This window comes from Meriones unguiculatus, chromosome 3 (genome assembly GCF_030254825.1).
Source record: "Meriones unguiculatus strain TT.TT164.6M chromosome 3, Bangor_MerUng_6.1, whole genome shotgun sequence".
NCBI classification, from domain to species: Eukaryota; Metazoa; Chordata; class Mammalia; order Rodentia; family Muridae; genus Meriones; species Meriones unguiculatus.
This window is the reverse complement of record NC_083351.1, coordinates 43320187-43345960: the sequence shown is the minus strand read 5'-3', so window position 1 is coordinate 43345960 and position 25774 is coordinate 43320187. Positions and strand designations below refer to the sequence as shown.

Genomic DNA, 25774 nt, shown 5'->3' with positions numbered 1-25774 from the left:
GTGCACCTGTGCAGACTTCTGTCCCAGTCCCCCTGGACTGGCTGGTTGAAGGCCAGAATGGCTTAGCTGTGATGACCTTTCTGACCTTGACAGGTGATAGGAAACACTCCTTGTTTTCTACATCATTATTCGTATGTTCTGGTGTTAGAAAAGACCATCTTTTATTTGGATTAACCAGCAGTATTGATTCCCTGGATTCAGCATTAAATGTGGGCTCACACTACAGATAGGGTTCTTATTTGACATCATCAAACCATGTCTCAAAAGAGGGGTGATACAATGTAGTGGGTATGCTGGAATCAGGGCCTCTTTTCTAGCCTGGCTTTCTCACTCATTAGCTACGTTAACATCCCTGAGTGTCCATTTTCCTGTGTGTGAAAGTATCAAAGCCGCATCCTTATGGAGTTGTGTGAGTTATGATGCCTATAGATCCCTCAGCACATTATTATTACTGTTGTAGGGTTAAAACAGTTAACCTGCGCTGTCTGGTACAGTGGGAAGCCTGTGAACTGTGAGTTCAGAGGTCTGACTTTGTGTCTCAACTTATCACTTAGCGTTGGCCCACATCAGCCATCTGTTTTCAACCTCAGTCTTCTTTGTCAGATAGAAGCCTTGTTATTGCATCTTACAAGTGTGTAAGATACAGGACCAGACCGAGTAGGTTCAAAAGGCTGTGTGGTGGGTGATGTAGCGCTTATTTCCATGAACTTGACATTCACCATTCATGTGTTCTTCCTGGAATAACAGACGCTGTTAGACAGCAGAGGCAATGACCAGTTTTGGGAACAGAAGTTGGATGGATTAGATTGGACTGCCCAAGACATCATGGCATTTCTGGCCAAGAACCCAGAGGATGTTCAGTCCCCAAATGGCTCTGTATACACGTGGAGAGAAGCTTTCAATGAGACCAACCAGGCCATCCAGACAATATCTCGCTTCATGGAGGTGAGGGTCTGCTCTGCACATTCATTAGCAAAGGCCAAGGGCATGTTCCTTTGAGATGTTGCAATGAAGTAAAAGGCAGCAGGAGAGCTCAAGATGAATGTGTAGTGTCATTTACAGCTGTCTCCTGCAGGCCTGGTGAACAAGATAAACACTAGATGAATGGCTTAATGAGTGAATAAACTCACTTCCAGCTGTATTTCAGACTGACTCCAGTGTTCCTATTTGTTATCTTCTAGGTTTTCCTATGTTTTGATATACTACATCCTAATGATAATAAATTGCTCTATTATAAAGCATTATTTATGAAACTTATCTAATCTAATTTGGTACAGATAAAACTTTAAAACTTTGATCCTAAAAATAATGGAAAGGAAAAGGGCTGACTAGAATTTTTTTCTTATGTGATTTTTTTAGTTGATTAGCTGCCGTGACTCAGCATTGCTAAGGAAATGGAAGAGAATAAAATAAGGCCATTTTCCATTACACAAAACAAGTCCCGTTCAGTATTTCACTCAGTTCTGAGCTTGGCTGAAACAAACTGCTTTAGATATGGTTAGGTGGTCCAAACTGAGGAACTTGGGCAGCCAGTTCCTGCCTTTCAAAGGAATCTGAGTTCAGGCCACCACTTGTGTCTCCAGTCACCAGTGTTCTAACGAGGCTTCCTTCCTCTGTCAGTGTGTCAACCTCAACAAGCTGGAGCCCATCCCGACAGAAGTCCGGCTCATCAACAAGTCCATGGAACTGCTGGATGAGAGGAAGTTCTGGGCTGGTATCGTGTTCACAGGAATCACTCCCGGGAGTGTGGAGCTCCCCCACCATGTCAAGTACAAGATCCGGATGGACATTGACAATGTTGAGAGGACTAACAAGATCAAGGATGGGTAGGTGGAGTCCCATCGCACAGGCCCAGTCTTGCAAAAGTCGAGAACATGACTGATGATACTTTATTAACAATTCGGAAGGGGTTTCAACAACCAATCGGCAGCAGCAGCATGACTTTGGTAAAACTCCTTTGGTAGGGACTGTTATTCAAAGGCTGTGAAGTCCTGGCCTTTCTGTTTTAGCATTCCTGTTCAAAAGATTAACCCAAAGGACTTTAAAAATCAGATGAAAGAAAGGAAAGCCTTTAGGGGTCTCCATGCCAGCCATACAACTTCTATAAGCGGAGGCAGACAACCGAAAAAAGGGAGTGGTTGAGGAAATTCTGGTATGCCAATCTGATGCAATCTTAGTTGCCAAAAAATAAAAGGGAAGGAAAACTATATCCATTAGGAGTGTGTTCATTGTGATTATTTCCATCCATGAATCTCTGTACTTGTCAGCTATGCTAAGAATGGAAAATAGAAAAATAGGAAGAGTGGCCAAAGAAGTGTGGGAGAACTTGTGGGTAGTTAGATTTCTCAGTGTGTGCTTTGCAGGAGTGTTTGACCAGCTCTTTTGGTTGTAGGTACTGGGACCCTGGTCCCCGGGCTGACCCCTTTGAAGATATGCGCTATGTCTGGGGAGGCTTTGCCTACTTGCAGGATGTTGTGGAGCAGGCGATCATCAGGGTGCTGACAGGAACTGAGAAGAAAACGGGTGTCTATGTGCAGCAGATGCCCTACCCGTGTTATGTTGATGACATGTGAGTGTACCAACAAGCCAGCCTCTTTTTAGATAGCCATTTCCATGTGAGTGTATGTGCACATGTGTGCTTCTCATGGTGTGAGAGTAAAAGCAAATCAATGGGAGATCTTGGAGACACCGACCTTTCATGAAAGACCATGGAGTCTTCCCTCACCCTTATTGTTTGGTACTTAGCAAAGTAGCTTACCTTTATTTTAATATCACCCTAAGCATTTCCTAGTTGTTTAAGTGAGCCCCTAAAGAAATTTTGCATGGCTACACTCTGTCAGCCCATGTTCTCATCTTTGTCTGCCGCTAATGAAACATTTAGTCTCTTGAGAGTCTGGTGGGCCTCTTCTTGGTGACCCAAGTGTGGTTTTTCCCTCCAGCATGCAAGACCTTGGATCTGTGTCTGGTATGCACATGTCTCCTTTATTTTTTTCCTTGCTTTTTCTCTGTGCCTCCAGTTTCCTACGGGTAATGAGCCGGTCAATGCCCCTCTTCATGACCCTGGCCTGGATTTACTCTGTGGCTGTGATCATCAAGGGCATTGTGTATGAGAAGGAGGCACGGTTGAAGGAGACCATGCGGATCATGGGCCTGGACAACGGCATCCTCTGGTTTAGCTGGTTCATTAGCAGCCTCATCCCTCTGCTTGTGAGCGCTGGCCTGCTGGTGGTCATCTTGAAGGTGAGGTGGACTCACTCACTCTTCTTGACAGGGAACTCTTGAATAGCCTAATAATACAGCTAAGAGGGTAAAGGGCTTTCTGTGTCATCTGTGATTCCATGATTTCGGAATCCAGAGGAAGGATAATGACCTGTGCCAGATCAATCCACTGGGTTGGTCAGTAGCTAAGCAGCTAGAACCCAGCAGCTGGACAAGCGCACATTTACCTGACTACACTGTAACTTGGGGTGTTATCCTTAGGGGTGCTGGATGGGGGTTATTTCCAAGTTTGTAAACACAACAGTCCAAAGGTTGGACACTGTTACAGGTTTGGTTGTCTGGAGAAAGAGGCTGAGACAGACTTTGGGATGTAGATATTTATTAGGGCTTAGTAACTAGAGGATGGCGCACATACTGGGTCATGCAGAGGGAGGTGAACCATGATTCAGTGGCCTAGTGGGGTGCTCTGGAGAACATGCAGCTTGTCCAAGAGTGTCCCTCATTGAGCTCAGAAGTCTAGATTCTTCTCCTCTAAGGCCTTTGCCCCATTTAGTCACTGGATCAGGGATCATGGGGGCTCACCGTGAAAGGATGTTCCAGGGCCTGGTGGCTCTCCTAGCTATGACAACAGAGATGCTAACATATGGATATCTTTATCTACAGTCAGGTAAGCCCTCCCTTAAAATGGAGTCTGGGCAGTGAAGTTTTTGTCTCATATACAAATCTACTCTTGAGCTTTTCAGCTTCAACAGTTATTTCACATAAAGATGCCTCTTGTGAAAGTTAGTGTATTCCAAGAGAAAGAAAGTGAGCAGAGCAAGAGGATGTAACATTCATCTTAATACCAGCCATTACACAGTACGCACTCACTAATGAGCACTCACTAATGCCAAGCTCTGTCTGGAGTAAATGCTGTGAGTGTGTACCCTCCCTACAATAACCCATTGAGTGCTGAGGGAAGGTCAGGGCCTCACGAAAGTACTCGGGGATGACAGAACCAAGATTTATTTGCATGCCGTTCTGAAACAAACGCTTTTCTCATGCTCTGGTATCTGAGGGCAAGGACCTAATAAGCCTTGTGAACAAGGGAAGGGGTCCTGTGGCCAGCGTGTGGGAACTGTTGAAGTCAACTGCATGTTGTCGGGGCCTGTTTCAGTGTTCACAGTGACTACAGATGAACTCAGAGCCCAGAATATCCCCAAGAATTTAGATGAGTGTATGAAGGAAGACTTTGTAGTTACCAGGGAAAAGTTAAGGTTGGTTGCCTGGCTTTTCTCCTGGGCTCTTGGAAAGAAAGGATATGTGGGCTGTTGTCTCTCACAACTTTTTTCTTAGAGGCAGTAGTTGTCCTTAGACAAGGAGAAGCCAAATATCTTTATCTCTGTGAGAAACAGAGAGCAAAATAATCCACTAAGATCAAAAGGAAAGTTCCGGACTTAGTACTTCTCTTAATTCTGCTGTGTTTTTTTCATGTGTAGTCTCTCGTAAGTTACTTCTCATCAGAAAACCGAGCAGCGTTGTTCCCCTGCATTATCTCTGAAAGCATTATGTGTACAAACCAGTGTTAAGATTACATGAACGAGTGACTGGACTTGCCCAGGCTCCACGTTTATCCAGACTCTTCTCTCCAGTTAGGAAACCTGCTGCCCTACAGTGACCCCAGTGTGGTGTTCGTCTTCCTGTCTATGTTTGCTGTGGTGACCATCCTGCAGTGCTTCCTCATTAGCACGCTCTTCTCTCGGGCCAACCTGGCCGCAGCCTGTGGGGGCATCATCTACTTCACGCTGTACCTGCCCTACGTCCTATGCGTAGCCTGGCAGGATTACGTGGGCTTCTCCATCAAGATCTTCGCTGTGAGTAACTACGGGCTCTGTGGAGATGTTTTGTGCCGGTGCCTCCCAGCCCCCGGCCCCCAGGGTGTTGGATGTTTCCTCTGTACTCCTCTCTTACTAAATTGTTTCTTCTTTGCTCTTACAGTGAACACTGGCTGGATTTTTTTTTTTCATTTTTTATTTTTGTCAGAGATCTTAAGATTGTACCTAGAACTGGTTGCAGATAAATGACATGGGGGGATGGATCTAGTTTAGGCAGTAGATACCATGTCCACCCCTATCTTCTAGCTCTTTGGCCATAATGAGCTCACAGTAAAGTCATGTACACGGATAGCTTGAGGCCACAAATGGCTCGTTCTTGACCCTTGTCTTTCTCATATCTATTGTTTTGCTTGACTTGGGTAATATTTTCTGGACTGAACGAGACTGAACATGACTTATCCTCCCACAGATCCCTGACCAGGACATTTTTTCCCCTTTTTTGCAGTGTAGGTGTGGTCTTTGAGCATGCGAGAAAACCAGTAAGAGCCACTCACTACCTGACCCCCTGGGTCACTGATAAGATATTAATTAGTAAGCTCTCAGCATGCTGCAAGTGTTTCAGGCTGCTTCTCATAGATGTTAAGCCTTAAAGTGGCTTCTCTGAGCCTGAATAGATCAGAGGAAAAAAATCCTTGATGAATGTCAGTTTGAGGCCGGACAGGGGACAGGCTTGTTGAGCCTTGTAATATCTTGGGAAACATACAGTTCTAAAAGTCTCAGCTGCTCTCATGCATGTGTTTCTGAAAAGTGTCGGCCTAATAAGTGCTTATACGTGAAATCATTTTATATGCTGCAAGAGAGTCGGCATCTCCAAAGGGACGCTAGGAGAATATGTACTTGCCTTATAATTGATGTAATTTGCAAATTTCAACTTCTCAACGTGGAATTTACATTAGAAGAGAGCAATGAGAGAGGCAAGGGCATAGAACAGTTGCTTTTGCTTTTTTTCTTTCAGAGTCTTCTGTCTCCTGTGGCTTTTGGATTTGGCTGTGAATATTTTGCCCTTTTTGAGGAGCAAGGCATCGGGGTACAATGGGACAATTTCTTTGAGAGTCCGGTGGAGGAAGATAGCTTCAGTCTCACCACCGCAGTGTCCATGATGCTGTTTGACACCTTCCTCTATGGGGTGATGACGTGGTACATCGAATCTGTCTTTCCAGGTACTCCAAGCGTCCATACTGCTTTGGCTAACTGTAGGGAAAGACTCTGTTTGTACATCATTGCTTTCTTTGTGTTGCCATTGCTGAAGGATGAGGGGTCTCCCTGGGAAGTGGCCTGGGCTAAAGCCTGTGAAAAACAAACGGCACAAGTGAAGGTACCTGTGCTGAACGCACACCTGTTGCTTCCACGGTGCTGCTCATCTCTTGAACCCAGTGTGCCAGGTGCTGGGCAGAATATGTGATTTGCACAGTGTTTCAGCAAAAGTTAATTATCTCCTTCTGCCTCAGTTCCGGTCTGTTCCTTCCCCAAAGAGTGTGCCAAGGAGAAAGGCGGTCTGGCTAGAAGACATCAGAAGTGCTGAGTTGGCATCAGCTTGGCTCATACCTGTGCTTTCCTTTCAGGACAGTATGGGATTCCCAGGCCATGGTATTTTCCTTGTACCAAGTCCTACTGGTTTGGTGAGGAAAGCGATGAGAAGAGCCACCCTAGTTCTAGCCAGAAGGGAGTATCAGAAAGTAAGTACTGCTGACCCGTACTCTACCACACCTGGCGTTGCTCTCCCTGTCAGGACAGAGCGTGCCTGTAATCCCAGCACTTGGGAAGGCAGAGGCAGGTGGATCTCTGTGAGTTCGAGTGCAGCCTGGTCTAGAAAGTGAGTGCTACACAGAGAGACCCTGTCTTTTTTTTTTTTTTTTAGAAAAAAAAAATTCTAAATTTCCACCCCATCAGAGATGGGAAAATCCCACACAAGTCCCCCTTTTTAAATGCACCCAGGCTGTTGCTGTCCCACGCACTGACTTAGTGGGAATCCTGTCTGGCTCCTGAGGAGCAGTTCCTTTGTCTCCCCACTTCTAGGAAGGTATATTTTGATCAGTTATACCCTTACCTCTTCCTTATCTGACGATTGTACTACACCATAAAGCCGAGAGAAAAAAAAACTAGTCAGCCGTGGTTGTGGAGCTAATCTCTGCCTACTTTGCTGTGGCAGTCTATGCCAGGGATTCTGTGGGTGGCTGCTGTAGTCTCAGCCTGTGCTTCCTCCTTGCTCGCACCCCTCCCGCCTTAACCAGGCGCTGATCCTCTCCTAGGTGATCCTTACTGCAGGTGGTGATGCCTTAGGTCTTCCCAGGTTTCAGCTCAGTGTGAGTGTCTTCTACACTGTCAGTGGCCTGCTTCTTCCGTAGTTGTCAGTACCCTTTACCTTCCTGTGCTGTCAGAAGGCCTCTCTTCTGTGCCCTTCCTTGGGTCTCCAGGGGCCAAGGTATGGAGCTCCTTAGTGTGGTGCCCACGTGCAGTGTCCTGCTACTTCCTCTCTGTTCCTGTTCTCAGTGCCCTTGCTGTGTGTGCTGGGGCGTGGTATGTTCTTCTGAAGCTCCAGACCATTGTCTTCAGTGCCTCCTCCCACAGTGGAGCCTTTTCTTCCGCTTACCTGACTTACAAACTCCCCCTTTTGTGCTCTTAAGTCTGTGGCTCCTCAGCCCCTTTCCTGAGCTGTCTGTGTTGATTCTCAACAGTCAGTTGCTCCTTTTCCTGAAACAACCCTCTAGTAACGCAAAGGACCCTGTTTGTTTTTGAATAACAGACTTGCAGGGAGTTGTCAGGGAAGTACATGAGGAGGCTCCCCTGTACTCTTCATGTGGTTCCCCAACACAGTAACACCGTACATAACTAAAGCGTAGTTTTCAAACCTAAAACCAAAGTATACTTTAAAACTGATGTTGGTACAGCCCTCAGACCATTGAATTCCTCATTCCACACTCATTTTGTGAGATCTGGGGAATTTTATCTTCGGGGTAGGTATGTTTTCTAGCTCATCAATCTAGATGTAGAACTGTTTCCTGATTTCAGAGCTCACTTGTGTAACTGCTTAATAGTCAATGGCTGTCTCTCTGTTCTGCTTTACTCTTTGATGTCTCTTAACTACCAGTCTGTTCTTGAGTCTTGCAGTTTTGCTATTTTCAGAATATTATGGAAATGGAACTGGATAGTAGATATTTTTTGATAGTGTCTTTTCCTCACTCAGTATGAGTCTTTTGAGAGCCATTCAAATTATGTATTTTAATAGTTCATTGCTTCTTCTTATTAAGTAGTACTTTGTGTATGGGCATCCATGACACTTTAGATACATTTTTTAATACCACTGGCATCTTGTATTTTAATTGCTTGTGCAGCCTTTCTTTATCAAAAGACTAATGATCCTTTATAAGTTCATTCTTACCATCAGCACAAGTATCCCAAAGGGCTTAAAATATTTTTGTCATTTGTTTGACAGCAACACTAAAGGTTGAAGATGGACAGAAACTAGTTCTAAAGGTCTAAACACAGACTTTTGTGATTGTGCATCTACTGGTCAGGTCAGTATTTCCTGTGAGTTCATCTCTGTCTTCTTTCTTCTGTCACAGTCTGCATGGAAGAGGAACCCACTCACCTGAGACTGGGTGTGTCCATTCAGAACCTGGTGAAGGTTTACCGAGATGGCATGAAGGTGGCTGTGGATGGCTTGACGCTGAATTTTTACGAGGGCCAGATCACCTCCTTCCTGGGGCACAATGGAGCAGGGAAGACTACCACCATGTAAGAAGAGGGCGTGGCTCTCCTAGGAAATCCCTGCTTAGAAGTACAGACCTAATGAAATTGAATTGGTCACTGGTTAGAGTGGACCATGATGGGAGGAAATGTGCCACCATAACCACGAGGGTGCTTTCTGAGGCCTAGATTTTGCTAAGTGTGTTTCCTTTAGCTTAAAAGAGGAACCTTTGGATGACCTTTCCCATACAGCACTCAGAATTCCTCAGCTTTCTTGTAATCTGAGGTCGTCTGATCTGAGCTTCGAAGTAAGAAACTGGGAAGAAAGATCAAACAAGCTAGAGGAAGAAGGAGGAAGAAAGACACTTCCAGGAAGTCTGTCTCTAGGCAGATGAGAGAAGGCCTGGGTAGCCCTCTTCCCTCTGCCTTCCTTGGGACCTGTGAGGATGGAGGCAGGATCATAGAATATCTTAGTTAGCTTATGGTTTGTAGTGTAGCCCCTCTGCCATTTGAGGTTGATCTTTGGGGGTGCCAGGCTTTCTTTGTTGTTGTTTTTTCCTTCTTTAAGATAAAACCAGTGTGTTATGAACATGATGTGAGACACTCAAAAATTCTAGCATGCAATGCAAACATTTCTATCTTTTAATAATACGTTATTGTTCATTTTTGTGTACAAAATGTTAGGCATACAAAATATGTTTTAAAGAGCACCCTGTTGTAAATTAGGAGTGCCGTTTTTCAGATGCTCTCACTAAAACCTCTATTTCTAAGACATAGGCTTATGCTTAAGCTATTCACTGAAGCAAATGGCCTCTTCCTTTGTGGGCCTCTATTAGATGCCATTAGAAAGGCAGGGAGAGAGTGTCAAGTGGGGTGATCTCTCCCTGCCGTGGCTCTGCAGCACTGAGTGGTGGGGCTGAGTGTGCCTGATTCTTGAATCTACTCTTCTTGTCCTCAGGTCAATACTCACCGGATTGTTTCCCCCGACCTCGGGCACTGCCTACATCCTGGGGAAGGACATTCGCTCTGAGATGAGCTCCATCCGGCAGAACCTGGGAGTCTGTCCCCAGCATAATGTGTTGTTTGACATGTGAGTAGCAGAAGGACACGGAAAAGAATATCCACCTCCCACCCCCACCCCCCGTTTGTGACCTGGGAGTCCCTGTGTTCTGGGTAGTACTAAAGACTTTTCCTTGTTTGGGTGTGGAGTGGACATCTAATCTCTCTTGGTACACGGTAACCAGCTTGCCTTTTGATTTCAGGGAGAAAGGAGATGTAGTTGTAGCATCAGTCCAGGTGGCTGATGGGATTTTGAAAGTCATGCTCTCCATTACTGCGTTGGAGCGTGTTTTAGCTCAGCTACCTTTCTTGTGCATTCCTGCTTGCTCTAGTTTGCATTCTGTCACTGTGATAAAAAGATGACCAACCACTTGGGGAGAAAAGGGTTTATTTTGTTTTACGGCTCCCAGCTCACAAGTCCACCACTGAGGAAAGTCAGGGCAGGAACCTGAAGGCGGTAGCTGAAGCAGAGACCATGGAGAGAAAGGTGCTTACAGCCTTTCTCTCCATGGCTAGCTTAACTTACTTTCTTCACAGCCCAGAACTACCTGTTACAAATGGCAACCCCCACAGTGGGCTGGGCCCTCCCACTTCAACTAGGCCTGCTGGGAATGGGATATAAGGGATCCATTGTATGACTCGCTATTTGTGTACCCTGAATTCTTCCTTCTGGCTACCCAATTTTTTTTTTTAAGAAATTGATTATGGGGGCTGGAGAGATGGCTCAGCAGTTAAGGGCACTGTCTGTTCTTCCAGAGGACCCAGGTTCAAATCCCAGCACCCACATGGCAGATAAAAACTGTCTGTAACTCCAAGATCTGACACCCTCACATATACACACGTGCAGGCAAAACACCAGTGCACATACAAAAAAATGTAAAGGTAAATAAATACATTTAAAAAAAAAAGAAATTGATTATATTTTAACGGCAAGAATGGTGTGAAAGAGAAGACAAATGTGCCAACCTACATACGTCCTACTGAGCCCAGAGCTGACCTGCCCCTCTTTCCCCTAGGCTGACCGTTGAAGAGCACATTTGGTTCTATGCCCGCCTAAAGGGGCTTTCGGAGAAGCATGTGAAAGCAGAGGTGGAGCAGATGGCCCTGGATGTTGGCTTACCCCCCAGCAAGCTGAAAAGCAAAACAAGTCAGCTGTCAGGTGAGCCCGGGGCACCTTCCTTCCCCATCTTCTTGTTCTTCCTCCTCCAGACAAACACCCCAGAGTCCAAGACTAGGTGGTTGGTAGCAGAAGCCTATTCCTGTCCATGTCTGCAGGCGGACACCTCCAGTCATCTCTCACTGCCTCTACCTCCATTCACCATTTGAGGATGTGTCTTGTTCTGTCTTGTAGGTGGCATGCAGAGGAAGCTGTCTGTGGCCTTGGCCTTCGTGGGTGGATCCAAGGTTGTCATTCTGGATGAGCCCACAGCCGGTGTGGACCCTTACTCGCGCAGAGGAATATGGGAGCTCCTGCTGAAATACCGACAAGGTACATGCTGTGACGTATTTCAGGTCGCGACCTGGGGTAGAGAAGGGCTCCTGAGAACTGTGGCTGGTTTTGTTGAGGTGACAGAGTTGCTTCCCAAGAGAAGCATGGAGCCTCTTTATTTAAAGTTCAATACCTACCCTGTGGGAGGGAGAAAGGAGGCCTGCTTTGCAAGATTCTTAAAGCATACGCTTCATCATTTATGCCCTATCAGAAGAAAGGGCACGAGCGTACACACCTGTGTTGTAGTTACGATGTGCTGTAGACTGAGGCTCATGAGCCCAGATGCTGTGTCCTTATTCATTTTGGCCCCAACTAATGGGAATGTCTGTAAACCTCTTAGCACATTCTGTGGAGCAGGTTCCCAAATAAATACTGCCCTCTGGGCTAGATGGATGGCTCCGAGGTTAAGAGTACTGGCTGTTCTTTTAAAAGTCCTGAGTTTGATTCTCAGCAACCACATGGTGGCTCACAACCTTCTGTAATGGAATCCGGTGCCCTCTTCTGGTCTGCAGGTATATATGCAGGCGGAATACTGTATAAATACTAAATAAATCTTAAAAAAAACAAAAACAAAAACAAACCTCCCTCCTTTGTGTGACAGTGCAACAGCTGTCCCCCAAGCTTTGCCATCCTGGGGTTACGTCTACAGAGGTCTTTCTCATGTGTGACATCTCTGTCGTCTGTGCCACCATGGTCAGTGAGAACCAACAGGTCCCACTGTCCCCTCTCCTTGTGTTTGTGCCTGGCAGGCCGCACCATTATTCTCTCTACACACCACATGGATGAAGCAGACATCCTCGGGGACAGAATTGCCATCATTTCCCATGGGAAGCTGTGTTGTGTGGGCTCCTCCCTGTTTCTGAAAAACCAGCTGGGAACAGGTTACTACCTGACGCTGGTCAAGAAAGATGTGGAATCGTCCCTGAGTTCCTGCAGAAACAGCAGCAGCACTGTGTCATGTCTGAAGAAGGTGAGCGGCCATCTTGGGGCTGGGCTGGTGCGGGGACTAGACAGCCAGGGCTCGTTGGCTTAGGTGGCTTGTACACCCCTGCCCCATGCTGCTAAGATGTGGCAATATTCCCCTTGCTTTGTGGGCCTGTTGCGGTCCATCGTAGCTCCTGTGTGGAAGGCCCAGGAGACCTGTTCCCACTATGGTAGTTCTGTTGCAGCCCACATTATATTTCCTCTGGAAGTAAGTACCCTGAATGATGGAGAAAAGTCCTTTGAGGGCTTTATTCCATAAAAGAAAAGAGACTTGCCAAATGGTAAGAAGAGCCTTGACTACAAAATGCCCTGCCATTCCTGCTTATTGCCTTAAATCTCATTGACCTGTACTGAGAAACTATGAAGCATTAAGTATTTACTGTACACTGAATTTTTACCCCCATATATATATATATATGGGGGTAAATATATATATATGGGGATATATATATATATATATATATATATATATATATATAACCTGTGTGTTTAAAAGAAAAAATGGACTACCTATCAATCACCCATGTCTCAGATTTATTTGTGTGCTCAAACCATACCACCTGCCTGCCCCACAAGCTTTGCACTCCTAGCTACTTATTTTTCTTTTAACTGGAGCCTCCTTATTTAAGACTGGTCTGAGGACTTAGCAATGCCAGGCTCAATTGGGAATTTGTTAGAAACTCGGTGACTTGGGACCAGTGCAGGCCCACCGAATCCATGTCTGCCTGACTGACTGAATGCATGTTAACATTTTAGAAGCACTAAACTAGGTAAGCAGACAGACAGAGCTGATGCTGGGACTGTTGGCGAATGTCTAGTGCCAGCATTGGTCTGAGGGCACAGTTCTGTTGACAGTCACTCAGTTTGCTGACCCCTCTCACCTTCGTCAGTGAGGCTGTCCACATAGAACACATACCCCAGAGCAGTGGCCTCTGAAGCTGTGGCTGCCAGCTGCACCCGCTCTGGTTTTATACAGTAAGACTTCCTGGATGCTCTGTCCTTCAAAGGCGGTGGTGTCTATATCCAGCCCTGACCCATTCTCACCTCCTTCTTTGCCATCAGGAGGACAGTGTTTCTCAGAGCAGTTCTGATGCTGGCCTGGGCAGCGACCATGAAAGTGACACGCTGACCATCGGTAAGGACTCTGGGGTTTCTTATTCAGGTGGTGCCTGAGCTCCCCGCAGCTGGGCAGAGTGGAGGCAGAGGAGGAGAGGTGCAGAGGCTGGTGGCGCTGACTCAAGGTTTGCTGCTGGGCTGGGCTGGGCTGGGTGGCTGTGGGAGTGAATGCAGCTTGGCGGTGGCTTGGCCTAACGCTTGCTGGCTGGGGAGCACTGGGGCTTGGGGATATGACTGGGAGTCTGGGGAATGCCTTGAGGGGAGTAGATTCAGTCATATGCTGGATGAGTTGTGGAGGGCTGATCCAGCAGGAAGGGAGTTGAACTCAGCATCTAAGAGAGGTGAGAGCCCAGGAGATAAGGAATAGCATTTCTATTTTCCTCTAACAGTGCCTTTGAGTGACCAGTATTACCAGTGGCATATGGAGTAAAAATACTGAGCTGGCTGTCCAACAGCCGTCTTTTTCCCAGGAAGGTTTCTGCTCCCACAGATGTTTGATTAACCTTCTTCTGAAGAAAATAAAGGATAGCCTTATCTAAGACTTTTCAAAAGGGCAGGGTTTTTCACGGTATCTAAACTTTTTTCCTTGAAAAAGTCCTGGTGCATACACATTAGACACAAGGCTTCAGTCTGAGCGAGTCACCCTACAAGTGTGCCTGGGTCTGGTGACGAAAGGATAAATTAGAGATAGTCTCTGCTGTCCTGGAGTTCTCACACTGGAGACAAATGAGCCATTTGGCATCTTAGGACCTGTGGTGTGTAAGTTGTGCTTTGGAGCTGTAGGCAGATGGAGGAGGCAGGGACCGCTGGCTCATGCTGCAGAGGCTGAGATGACTGAGCACCTTCACACTCTGGTCCCTGCAGATGTCTCCGCTATCTCCAACCTCATCAGGAAACACGTGTCTGAGGCGAGGCTGGTGGAGGACATCGGGCACGAGCTGACCTACGTGCTGCCGTACGAAGCCGCCAAGGAGGGGGCCTTCGTAGAACTCTTCCACGAGATCGATGACCGGCTCTCAGACCTGGGCATCTCCAGTTACGGCATTTCAGAGACCACCCTCGAAGAAGTAAGCTTAACTGCGTCAAGGCCAGAGCAGCAGTCTCCACTGGAAATAAGACTGCTATGGAGTCATTGACATCTGGGTGATGTTAGCCCCAGGAACTTAGTTAGGGGCGTAGTGATAGCAACACACGGAAATATTAGGATGGCTCCTGGGGTGAACAGTGTTGTGGCAAATGACTACAGACAGCCCACTAGAACCAGGTGCTGCACTCAATAACTTCGGTATTTTTAAAAATCTTGAGCATGTAATTTACTTAACAGCCTTTCTCCCATCCTATCCTTCCCTCTAAGTCCTCCCCCACGCTTTTTCCTGCTCTCTTTTAAATTCATGGCCTATTTTTATCTTTTTGTATTTTTTTTTTAAATAACGTTTTTACTTGACTCTTTGACAGTATATTTTGGGCATATTAATGCCCCTTTTCCAATTCCTTCATCCCCATCTGTATACCTACCCAACTTTTTATTCTGTCTCTCAAAGAAAAAAACCAAGCCCACAGGACCCACTAGTGGGTGTGGGGCGTGGCCTGGAATGTGGTCAGTGTGTCAGTGTTGCTGCATTGCGGGTGTTTTGTTTTTAAATATTGAAAGCTCATTTGATGCTCATAGCAGGGTGAGAATTAATAGTGAAGGAAGTTGCCCAGGATTATGAATCAGGGGTTTGGGGCTTCAAATCCCAGGTTATCTACCACCTAGCAATGCCTCTCTTCAGAGATGAAGCATCCCAAGCCTTGGGGCCAGGAACGGGGTGTAAACACTGTCTGGCTTGCCCGGTTCCCAGGGAGGAGGGGGCAGTAGAGCCATCTATGGTGACAATAGAAGTTCTGAGGCCCTCCTCCTGTGCCTTTGAGTCAGGGTTTCTGTGGGACATGACTTCCGCTTCTGATGCATGCCTCCTACAGAGTGGTCTGCAGGCAGGTCTGGAAATCAGTGGCCTTACTTCGGATTTCCCCCTCCTTTAGTTTTTATTTCCAGCGATAAGAAACTCATTTCCTTTTGGCCATTTTGTCTCAGATAAGTCACCCCGATTTTGTCCCACTCCAGTGTTTGGGACCACAGACCTGATGATAGTGACTTGCCTCATCCTCTGTAGGTTCAGGTTGAATTTCTTCTCCTGTCATAATGTATTGTTTTGTTTTGTAAAGAGTTGTCTGCACTCTTGATGGCTGTCACACCTGAGGAAATGCTTTCTGCCAAAAACAGCCTCTCTCTCCGGTGGTTCTGATAAAACTGTTGCTGATAAATGTGGCCTTCACCTTCTTTGTCTCGAGAGCCTGACGTGGGATTCCATAACGTAATCTGGAGAGTGACATCTTTTCTGATTTTTCAGATATTCCTCAAGGTGGCCGAAGAGAGTGGGGTAGACGCTGAGACCTCAGGTAATGTGGCTGAGTGGGCTGCACACGGTTGCGGGTAGACTTTCTTCAGGCTTTTGAAGCTAACTGCTGTTGCACCATTCTCTTAGCATTGGTGCGATGCAGTCTCGGTTTTAGTGTATGGGTTTGCTGTGGGAAGGTTTGTTGTGTTATGAGTAAATAAACTGTGGGATTCCTTCCTTTTCCCTTCAGATGGTACTTTGCCAGCAAGACGAAACAGACGGGCCTTTGGGGACAAGCAGAGCTGTCTGCGTCCATTCACTGAAGACGACGCTATTGATCCGAATGACTCTGACATAGATCCAGGTTAGAATGGGCAGGATCTTTGTTCTGTTGTTTGAACTTGAGTTTGTCTTTTATGTGTTTTTTTGCTATCTCTTTGACGGCCTTTGGCTAAGATCACAGATCCTAACAGGTTTCAAAGAAAAGAGAAAAAAAAAACTGAGAAAGTCCCTTTTCCAATGTGGCGTGTCTGGTCAAACCTGAAGAAGGCTGCCCTTGTCACATCACTTAGTACAAAGTTTTCTTATGGGTATACAACCCCCCACTCCATGTTCTGAATCCATTTATTTATTCTCATTTCTGAAGGGCCCCAGTTTTTTGCACATTTAGTTGTTTAAACATTGAATGAAAAGTATTTACTGGGTGGTTGAATTTGAAGGAATAAAAGGGAAATTTGTGGGGGTTTTTTGTTTATTTTTATTTTATTTTTTCCAACACAGAGTTTCTCTGTGTAGCCTTTGCTGTCCTGGACTCCCTCCATAGACCAGGCTGGCCTTGAATTCACAGAGATCCTCCTGTCTCTGCCTCCCAAAGTGCTGGGATTATGGGTGTGTGCCACTGCACCTGGCTAAACATACGCATTTTTGATGACTGTGTCCATATGTATCTGAGATGGAGAAGGGTGGTATGAAATTAAATAAATTGTAGGCTATCTGAGATCCTCAGTTAGGAGTCATTAGACAAGGATTTCTAAACAATTTTGGGGGACAGAAAATTATCTGGTCTCCTGGTATTTGAGTCTAGCTTTTTGTTCTTACCTCATGTTTCATGGTCAGTTGTTTTAAATTTGTCCACTTTTTACCAAGCATATAAAAGATAGGAGACTAACAATAGTGTGTGCCAGCCTCCATAATCCATAGAATGTAATTCTGTGATGTATGATTCATAGAGTGTAATAACTGAATGACGACTTACTCCGCTGCATAGCTGGCTACTACTCTTACTTGTGAGCACATCTTTGCTTGTCTGAAGGCATCTTCCTTTTCTGTGCTCATCAGATGAGGACTGAAATACATACACATTGAGGAATATAACTGAGTCAGAGCCTTTTCTTAAGTGTGGCTTTTTCAACTCTAGTTTCCAAGATTCCTGCCAGAGATAGCTGAGGAAAGAGAAGAGTCAATCAGAGACAGGTGGGGTGGTAGCTGACCCTCCATGTTTGATTCTTACAGAATCCAGGGAGACAGACCTGCTCAGTGGCGTGGATGGCAAGGGGTCCTACCAGCTGAAAGGCTGGAAGCTCACCCAGCAACAGTTCGTGGCCCTTTTGTGGAAAAGGCTGCTGATTGCCAGGCGAAGCAGGAAAGGGTTCTTTGCTCAGGTGAGATGTGCTACTGTCTGCCTTCATTGGACTGGTGTAGATGGGACAGGACTGCCGTTCAAGATGTAGAGACTGGGATCAGAGCAACTGAATGTCTCTACTACTTTTGCTTCTTGCCATTTGTTTAATGGTGACAAATCAGTGATTTCCCTGAGCTTCAATTTCTTCATCTGAAGATGAGCCATAATATGTAGTTGTTAGGAGGATAAAATGAATTTATTTAGAATGGAGTTTGACATTAGTTGGGGAGGCGGATAAAATTTAGAGGAAATTATAAAAGAGACACTAGTTGGGCAAATTCAACTCTCTTAACATGAGAGTTGCCATGCCAAGTGATGCACTTGAATACAGTTATTTCACTCTACAAAATGAAGAATTATTGAGAACATGTCCATAGAGTCCTCCCTGCAGACAACCTGGGCAGCAGTAATTCAGGGCAGGAGTTTGAGGCATGTAGACCTGGATTTGGAATCTAGTTCAGTTAATCACTGGCTGACGTTTCTCTGATCTGTAATGCTCTAATTTCTGGATAGTGATAATGATACTAACACCATAAATAACCATAAAATGGGGTATTAAATGAGCTAATTCTCACTAAGGACTTTCTAGTGAAATTATTCATTCAGTGATAATTTTCTGTATCAAAACACGGGAATACTGAGCCCAGGGTTACCGTTTGAATTCTTAGGGCACTGGGGATGGAATGCAGGGATGTGTGCACAGTAGAAAGCTCTCTGTTCCACCCGCAGACAGGTTAGCACTGAATTGTTGAAGCTTTAAAGGGTAAATTTCTTAGAAATGAGTGAAAAGATCTTTTGGTATATTTTCAGTGAAGGCATGTATAATAAAGTTTGGGGAATTTCAAGGAAGAATTTAGACAATTTTTCTTTTCATCGTGTTGTTGGCTGCTGCTGCTTCTGGTGGGGAAGGGCATTGCTATAAAGTTGGTTTCATGTCCTCAGTCCTCAGATGTATGGATGTCACATAGAACCCCGTGCCATAGAGTCAGAACCAGGATTCAGGGCTCTGGCTTCTGGTCCAGGGATGTTTCTCTCAGCTTTCTTCCTGAGTCAATGACCCACGCTGGATTTTCTGTCTTTACAGGGAAAAGGGGTAGGGCCTAAGATTGTCACGCCAACCCTTTACTCAGTGACATTGCCAGCTTGAGCCTCCATTAGGTGACCGTAGTGGCCTCTGACTTTGTGCTGTCGGCATCAGGAAGTGTCTGGGGAAGAGAAGGCTTAGATTACAGGCTCCTTTGCCTCCCAGATGCTAAAAATACATTGGTGGAACTCAGCCATGGGCCTCGCCTGTATTCCCCATTCCTGTGTTGCTAGTCTAGGAGGCTGGCTGGAGATCCAGGGGCCTGCTCCTTAGGCTGCTCACAATTTTCATACTGTCTCTCCCCCCTCCAATGCCCGTTTACAGATTGTGCTGCCAGCTGTCTTTGTTTGCATTGCCCTGGTGTTCAGCCTGATTGTGCCACCCTTTGGCAAGTACCCCAGCCTGGAACTTCAACCCTGGATGTATAATGAGCAGTATACATTTGTCAGGTATGCGTTTGTTCTCTGTGCCTCAGGGCAGAGGCCGTTCAAACAGAACAGCAGTGTTTACTGTACTGATTGCTGAGATGTCAGAATCCACAGTTCTTCGGTGAGATGGAATTTCTCATGATGGTTCAGGCTCCTACACAAGCCGCTGCTGCATCAAAGAACAGCAGTAAATGATACTTGAAAAAAACAGGAGAAGCTCTGCTGGGCATTTCGTCTTGTATCGTTAGGCTCCTGTTGTCAGGAATGACCAAATGCAGCAATCACAAAATCTTCCAAGTTGAAGATAGTATGTGTGTATCTGTAGACAAGAGTGCTTTCTACTCCATGCTGATTCCATTAAGAAAAACAAAAAGACAGGGAACTTTCTAGACCTTGTTTAGTATGGGTTTTCTTCAGTTCTGCACTGGCAGGTCTACAGATGGGAGAAAGTCTCTTCCCCGCTGTGTGTGTGTGTGTGTGTGTGTGTGTGTGATATGTATGTAGCATGTCTAGTTTATTAGTTTCTTTTTCTCTAGCTCACTTTCATCTTATGTTTGATCCCTTTCTAGCTGGTGACCTAGTATTGCCCGTAGCTATAGATCGTGGCATGGGTTTGTGACGTAGGCCCATTATTTCTGGGACGTGGTAATTTTTCATGCAGATAATCGATAAAATCTGCCTGTCTGTTCTTGGAAAGTTCTTGCTGTCTGTGTCAAATGGATAATTGTCAAAGGAGTTCCAAAAAAGTGAGCATTAATGATTTTCCTTATTTCAAATGTATACACACATATGTATACACACATACCTTCATATGTAAACTCTCTTTACATGTTTCATTGGAGTATGTTGCCCTGATGCCAGATGTGTGAAGCTTCTTGCAGATGACTTTTGAGTTTTATTTGCTTTTAGTTTTAAAAGCCCATTCATTCCTCAGAAGTATTTGGTAGAGTTTTTTTCCTGTAGAAAACTTGTCCTCCCTCCAAATCATGGCTTGGGTGAACCACTGATCTGGATGTCTCTTGTGTATCTGCAGTAATGATGCCCCGGAGGACACAGGCACCCAGGAACTCCTGAATGCTCTAACCAGAGACCCAGGCTTCGGGACCCGCTGTATGGAAGGAAACCCAATCCCGTGAGTGACACTTCAACCATGAGCTGGCTTCTTATGATGGCCACCTTGTTTTCTTTCTGCTAGTATTGCCTGTTTCATTGTGACCACTGTCATTTTGCCTTTTCATCAGTTTTTATTTTAAAAGGTCGGGGAGTTATCAAATCAAACAATTTAGGAACTAATAGAATCTTCTCACATTCTGCATAGCAAATCATTATGGGCATTTGCTTTCTATTCTGCGGTGATAATGTTGATTTTAAATCACGGTTTATACCCACTGATTGAATGCTTTTCCCTTCTCTCCCTGATCCCAGTTCCCATATTTGAGTGGCATACTAGACTGGCAGAGTGTGCAGTTTGCAGCTTTGCTTATTGGTTTCTTCACTTTAAGCAGAAAAGATGGCACACTGGTTTTTCTTTCCTAAAAACAGATACTTTCCTTTTATACAGTTGCATATTTTTTATCACACGTTCAGGACTGGTTTTAAATAGTAGGTCAGTACTCAGTGATGTGCCCAGCTGACCGTGTGTGCACAGAAGAAGCACATCATGAGGAAGTGAAGCCAGTGGAGAAGTGAGTAGGAGAGAACTGGGGGTCATAGAGACAGCTTCAAGTTTGCAGGTCCAAACAGAATTTGCAGCTAAGGTTAGAGCCACACACACTGAGTGATAGCTAAGGAACCGTGGAGAGTTGGCAAGGTAATAGAGAAGTAGAGGAAGGAAAATTTGAATTGCACACCGCAAAGGGGAAGATAGCCAGTCTTGTGTCTGAGCACTGAACTATGGCTGTGTGTATGTGAGATATATATATATATATATATATATATATATATATATATATATATATATATATATAATAAAGCAGATTTCTAGATGAATAGTTTCTGTATATATATCAGTTCTCGGTTAGTATTTGTCTTAACCACTTTCTGTTGCTGTGATGCGATAAAACACTACAATCAAGACAGCTCATAGAAGGAAGGGCTTGTGGGGGTTCACAGTTCCAGAGGGATGTGAGTCCATGACCATCCCTGTGAGGAGCATGGCAGCAGGCAGGCAGGGGCGTGTTGAGAGTTCACATCCTGATCCACGAACAGGAAGCAGAGTCTTCTGAGATCTCAAAGCTTTCCCCCATACCTCCTCCCGCAAGATCACACCTCTTAGTTCTTCCCAATCAGTTCTACCAAGTGGGGATCAACTATCCAGACATCAGCGTGTGGGACCATTCTCATTCAGACCACAGTCTCAGATCATGTGTTAGACAGTGTTCTGTCACTGAGGAAAACCAACTTAAAAGGAGTCAAGATTCATAGTGGTTTCAGGAGTTTTGGTCCGTGGCTGTATTGCTCATGGGTCTGTTGGGGTCCCTCGCAGAGTAAAACATCGTGATGAGGAGTGTGTGGGACGTAGCTGCTCACACCATAGAAGCCAAGCCAAGGAGCAAAAGAGAAGGAAGGCTAGGGGTCACAATATTTCCTTTGAGGGTGACTTGCAGGCTCTGCCAGCTCCCTTTAGCAACACAATCTGGGGACCAAGCCTTTGGAAGACATTGAAGACTGAAACTATAGCAGATAGTTGCCAGATGTTCTTAATACTGGGTAATTAGTACTAACTAGGTGGTAAATCCAGCAGTCAATATTGGTTTCAGCTAAAACAAAAAACTAAGGTGGAGAAGGACACATATATATATATATTTTTTTTTCTTGACTTCACCACACTTTAGGGATTCTGTGTTAAGGCTTAGTATGAAAGAATCATGAAGTAAGGTGATAATGAGGTAAGCTGAACTGTATGGATCTGGGGATTGATTCCAGCAAAGGCCAGATCTATGGGAGAGAGAACTGAGTTGACAACTGGCCTGCAGAGATAAAAGAAATGTCCATAACATCAGAGGGTGTGTGCGCTGTCTGAGCACCACAGACACTCTGTTGGAAGCAGTCTGAAAGAAAGTGCTTCACCCTGCCAGTTCAGGTTGAAATTAGAATTTTAGGTTTCTAGGAGACTCTTAGGACTGAGGGAATTCTGAGTAGGATGCCTTTTCAGTGGTCTTTAGTTTGTCTCAGCCTTTTGTTGTTTGGCTGTCTTAGGGTGAGTTTCACAAGGACAGATGCCCCAGGGAAGAGGCTTTAAAGAGGAAACGAGAAGTCATTTGGAAAAGTCACTTGTGTGCGTATTTATAAGCACGCGTGGATCTGCGTATGCACGCACACTTGAGATAAAGATTGTGGCTCTAGGCTAAATTGTAGAATCTTGAAAATTGGAACTATGGAAGAGAGACTAGAAATAATAGGTCAATTTATACTCTTCTTTCACCAGTAGGGAAAAATGGGCCCTGAGGTTGTGAAGGACTTGTGGTGTGCCCCCAACAGTTCAGTGCTCTAGGCAGAGACTGGGGCCTTGGGGAGTCTCTGGGGACGCTTGGAGATGCCCTTCTCCTGAGTCGAGCATTCCCTCTCCACTCTGCTCCTCACTCCACTCACTAAAGAACATAAATTGGATCTTGCCATTCTCTACAAGATTTTCAGCTGAGCATGAAGTATATAATCTCACACCCATGACTGTGTCCTGTGTCTCCCCCTCCTTCCTTCCCTCCTTTTTGTTGGTCGGCCTGTCTCATAGCTCATCACACCGTCTTCTTGTTGTTCATCAAATATATACGCTCATGTGCTCACAGGACCTTTCGTACCCCCCGACTCCCCACTGCTTCTGCCTGGACTGTTCGTTCTTCTTAATTGTTTTAAAGTTACATTTGTTTGTATTAGCATGTATGCGTGCATGCATGACATACATGGCACATGTGTAGCAGTTGGAGTCTAACTTGTGGGAGTTGGTTCTGTCTTTCACCACATGAGACCTAGAGATTGAACCTGGGTTTGTCTGTAGACACCTTTATCTACCGAGCCATCTCTCCATCCCATCATTCCGGTTTTTTAGGTAGCTTATCGTTTATGTTTGGGCTGAAGTATTGTTTTTAGATTTAAAGGTCTGTTATCATGTACTCTCCTGTTATTTTTGTTTAATTTGGGGCTGCGTAAAATTAGGTTTATTGATTTGTCGTCCAGCACTTTCTGGGCATGTGGAGCCCATGAAGGCAATAGTTGGTATTGCTCACAGCAGACTGTGAAAGGTACAGAACACTGCATGCTGCATAGTGGACTCTTCATGTGAGTTGTGGCAACAAGTGTTAGTTAACTGGATTGAACAGAGCTCAGTCTGAGCATCTGGAGCCTGTTTATCTTCTGTTTTCCTGTGTTTTCTGTGATTCTTCAGCTTCCCATGCTACCATGAGAAAAAACAGAATGATGCCATGCTCTTTTCCAAATGGTAGGGCTAGGTCCTTACTAAAGAACAATCTTGGGCTCTAAAAGCATCAGGGAAAGTCAGGCACTTTTCAGGGAAGCCTACAATTCTTGGTTTATCCTTTTTACAGAGACACCCCTTGCTTGGTCGGGGAGGAGGACTGGACCACTGCCCCAGTTCCACAGACCATCATGGACCTCTTCCAAAATGGGAACTGGTCAATGAAGAAGCCCTCGCCTGCCTGTCAGTGTAGCAGTGACAAGGTCAAAAAGATGCTGCCTGTGTGTCCCCCAGGAGCAGGGGGCCTGCCGCCTCCTCAGGTGGGTCCCTGTGGTGTGCCTGAGAATTTGGCTCAGGGTGTGGCTGGTAGCATCTGTGTGGCAGCAGGAAGAGTGAGGTGTGATATCAGGATTATTTCCGCCTGGATCTTACTTGAGAAAAGTGAGTGTGTTTGAGAGAGGAGTGTGGACGACATTGTGGCTCTCACACAACTCTCACAGGCCCAGCTTCCAACCCTGGTTCTGCCACACACAGCTGACCTGGTGGCTGTGTGAACTCCTGGGGCCTGTGTTTTCACTTCAGAATAAATGGACCACAAAGCTTAGATCTATCTCATCAACTGTGACATTCTGTGGGCTCTGAGATTTGGAGGGAGATCTGAGGTTTTTGGTTTTGTTTTTTCTTTTCTTTCTTTCTTTCTTTCTTTCTTTCTTTCTTTCTTTCTTTCTTTCTTTCTTCTTTTTCTGGAAGTTTCAGGACAATAATGATATCTCCCTGCTGTTTTGTCAGAATCGAGGTTGGATGGAGGGTGGGAATGCGATTTTAGTGGGTGTGCAAATTAAGTCTTGATTGCCACCTTAAAATCAGCTTAAGATCCAGTTACCAACGTAACTGGGCAGTTTTATAATGCTGTTCCCTGAATATTCTGTGGTGTGGAAAATCCCATCTAGATATCCAGAATACTTCCCCAGGGATGTTTGTAGGTTGGCATAAGTGAGGAGAAAGTGCTGATGGCAGGGTGGACCAGGTCTTGGTGGTGGGTGGCTAAGGGTCTAGCCTGGGCCCTGGGGTCCCTATTGTTTTTGTCTGTTTTCTGCCCGATTCTTACCTATAAAGATGTGTGAGCTTGGTTTCTATGTGATTACAGAGAAAACAGAACACTGCTGACATCCTTCAGAATCTGACCGGAAGGAACATTTCAGATTATCTGGTGAAGACGTATGTGCAGATCATAGCAAAAAGGTACCTGCAATTGAAATCTGGCTTGTGACATATGTAGATTTGAGCTGTAGGGAAATGGACAATCATGATTCTGTGAGAAATTTAGCACATTGTATCAACTAGGCAAGATAGGCTTCAGGAGGGTGTGTGAATCTCAAAGTTCAGCTTAGAGGATGAGGCTGCCAGCTCTAGAATAAAAATAAGTCACAAATGTGGATTCAGATTCCAATTCTGATCCTTCAGTGGCTGCTTGGCCAGGGGCAGCCCATTATTCTTATAAAGTCTCAGCTTATGTGAAATGTTGTTTACATTTTATATTAGAGTTACAGTCTTAGATTTGTTGTGGGGTCGAAGGGAAATGGCATAAGCAGAGAGCCTTAGGCCCTCTGTTGTGGGTGATGCCATTTAAACCAAGGTGTGCTGAAGAAAGGTCAGGGTAGACATCATGGCCCTTGTTGCCTGTGGAGCCTCTACAGAGACTCGTAGATCCCTGGCACATGACCACACTGTGACCAATGATTAGTCAGTGCTCAGAAAATACGTTTCCTTCCCATCAGTATGGTCAGGGGTCTTGTCCCTGTCTGAAGTGACTTTAAATGACAAGGGTGTGCTGGAATGAGCACCAGCTATGCATTTCCCAGAGTTCTGACCTCTCCACGTGGGAGTCAGAATTGAAATGTTTAAATTCAGCAAATCTGGGTCTGTAAGGTATCCATTTATCTGTCTATCTATCTATCTATCCATCATTCACTTATTCATTCTTTTATCTATTTATTGATCTATTTATTTATTTTATTTAGTCAGGGTCTCACTACCAAGTTCTGGCTGGTTTGGAATTCTCTCTCTATATATAGATCAGGCTGGCCTCAGACTCAATAGGTTCACCTGCATCAGCCTCGTGAGTGTTAGGATTAAAGGCATGTGTCACCATGCCTGCCTGTAAGGTGAATTTTAAATTGGCTTAATTTACTGTGTGATTCTCATGAGTAAGGTTTCCAGACAGCAGACAGGACATGCTGAGAGTGGCCTTCTTTGCACTGGTGCAACCCAACAGTGCTGGCCATGGGCTTGGTCATAGGATTGCCTCTGTCTCTGTGCTCTGTCCTCAAGTAGAGGACTACCATTGCATCATCAACACGATCT

General features: G+C 45.3%; 1 protein-coding gene across 3 annotated transcripts in view; it reads left to right on the top strand.

Moving 5' to 3' along the window:
• The window catches only part of Abca1 (ATP binding cassette subfamily A member 1), a 117405-nt gene that overhangs the window by 70369 nt on the left and 21262 nt on the right, over nucleotides 1-25774 (top strand). For 2 of the 3 annotated variants that reach the window (XM_060379913.1, XM_060379911.1), the window contains exons 12-32: nucleotides 748-945; nucleotides 1621-1826; nucleotides 2393-2569; nucleotides 3018-3240; nucleotides 4851-5072; nucleotides 6049-6253; nucleotides 6656-6769; nucleotides 8657-8828; nucleotides 9739-9870; nucleotides 10856-10998; nucleotides 11191-11328; nucleotides 12078-12298; nucleotides 13475-13553; nucleotides 14293-14495; nucleotides 15819-15867; nucleotides 16057-16170; nucleotides 17319-17467; nucleotides 18896-19020; nucleotides 20033-20131; nucleotides 23541-23730; nucleotides 24558-24652. In XM_060379913.1, the coding sequence (XP_060235896.1) occupies nucleotides 748-945; nucleotides 1621-1826; nucleotides 2393-2569; nucleotides 3018-3240; nucleotides 4851-5072; nucleotides 6049-6253; nucleotides 6656-6769; nucleotides 8657-8828; nucleotides 9739-9870; nucleotides 10856-10998; nucleotides 11191-11328; nucleotides 12078-12298; nucleotides 13475-13553; nucleotides 14293-14495; nucleotides 15819-15867; nucleotides 16057-16170; nucleotides 17319-17467; nucleotides 18896-19020; nucleotides 20033-20131; nucleotides 23541-23730; nucleotides 24558-24652 (3254 nt within the window). Of the gene's footprint in view, nucleotides 1-747; nucleotides 946-1620; nucleotides 1827-2392; nucleotides 2570-3017; nucleotides 3241-4850; nucleotides 5073-6048; nucleotides 6254-6655; nucleotides 6770-8656; nucleotides 8829-9738; nucleotides 9871-10855; nucleotides 10999-11190; nucleotides 11329-12077; nucleotides 12299-13374; nucleotides 13448-13474; nucleotides 13554-14292; nucleotides 14496-15818; nucleotides 15868-16056; nucleotides 16171-17318; nucleotides 17468-18895; nucleotides 19021-20032; nucleotides 20132-23540; nucleotides 23731-24557; nucleotides 24653-25774 lie in introns of all 3 variants that reach the window. The other variant, XM_060379912.1, reaches the window with a different exon arrangement.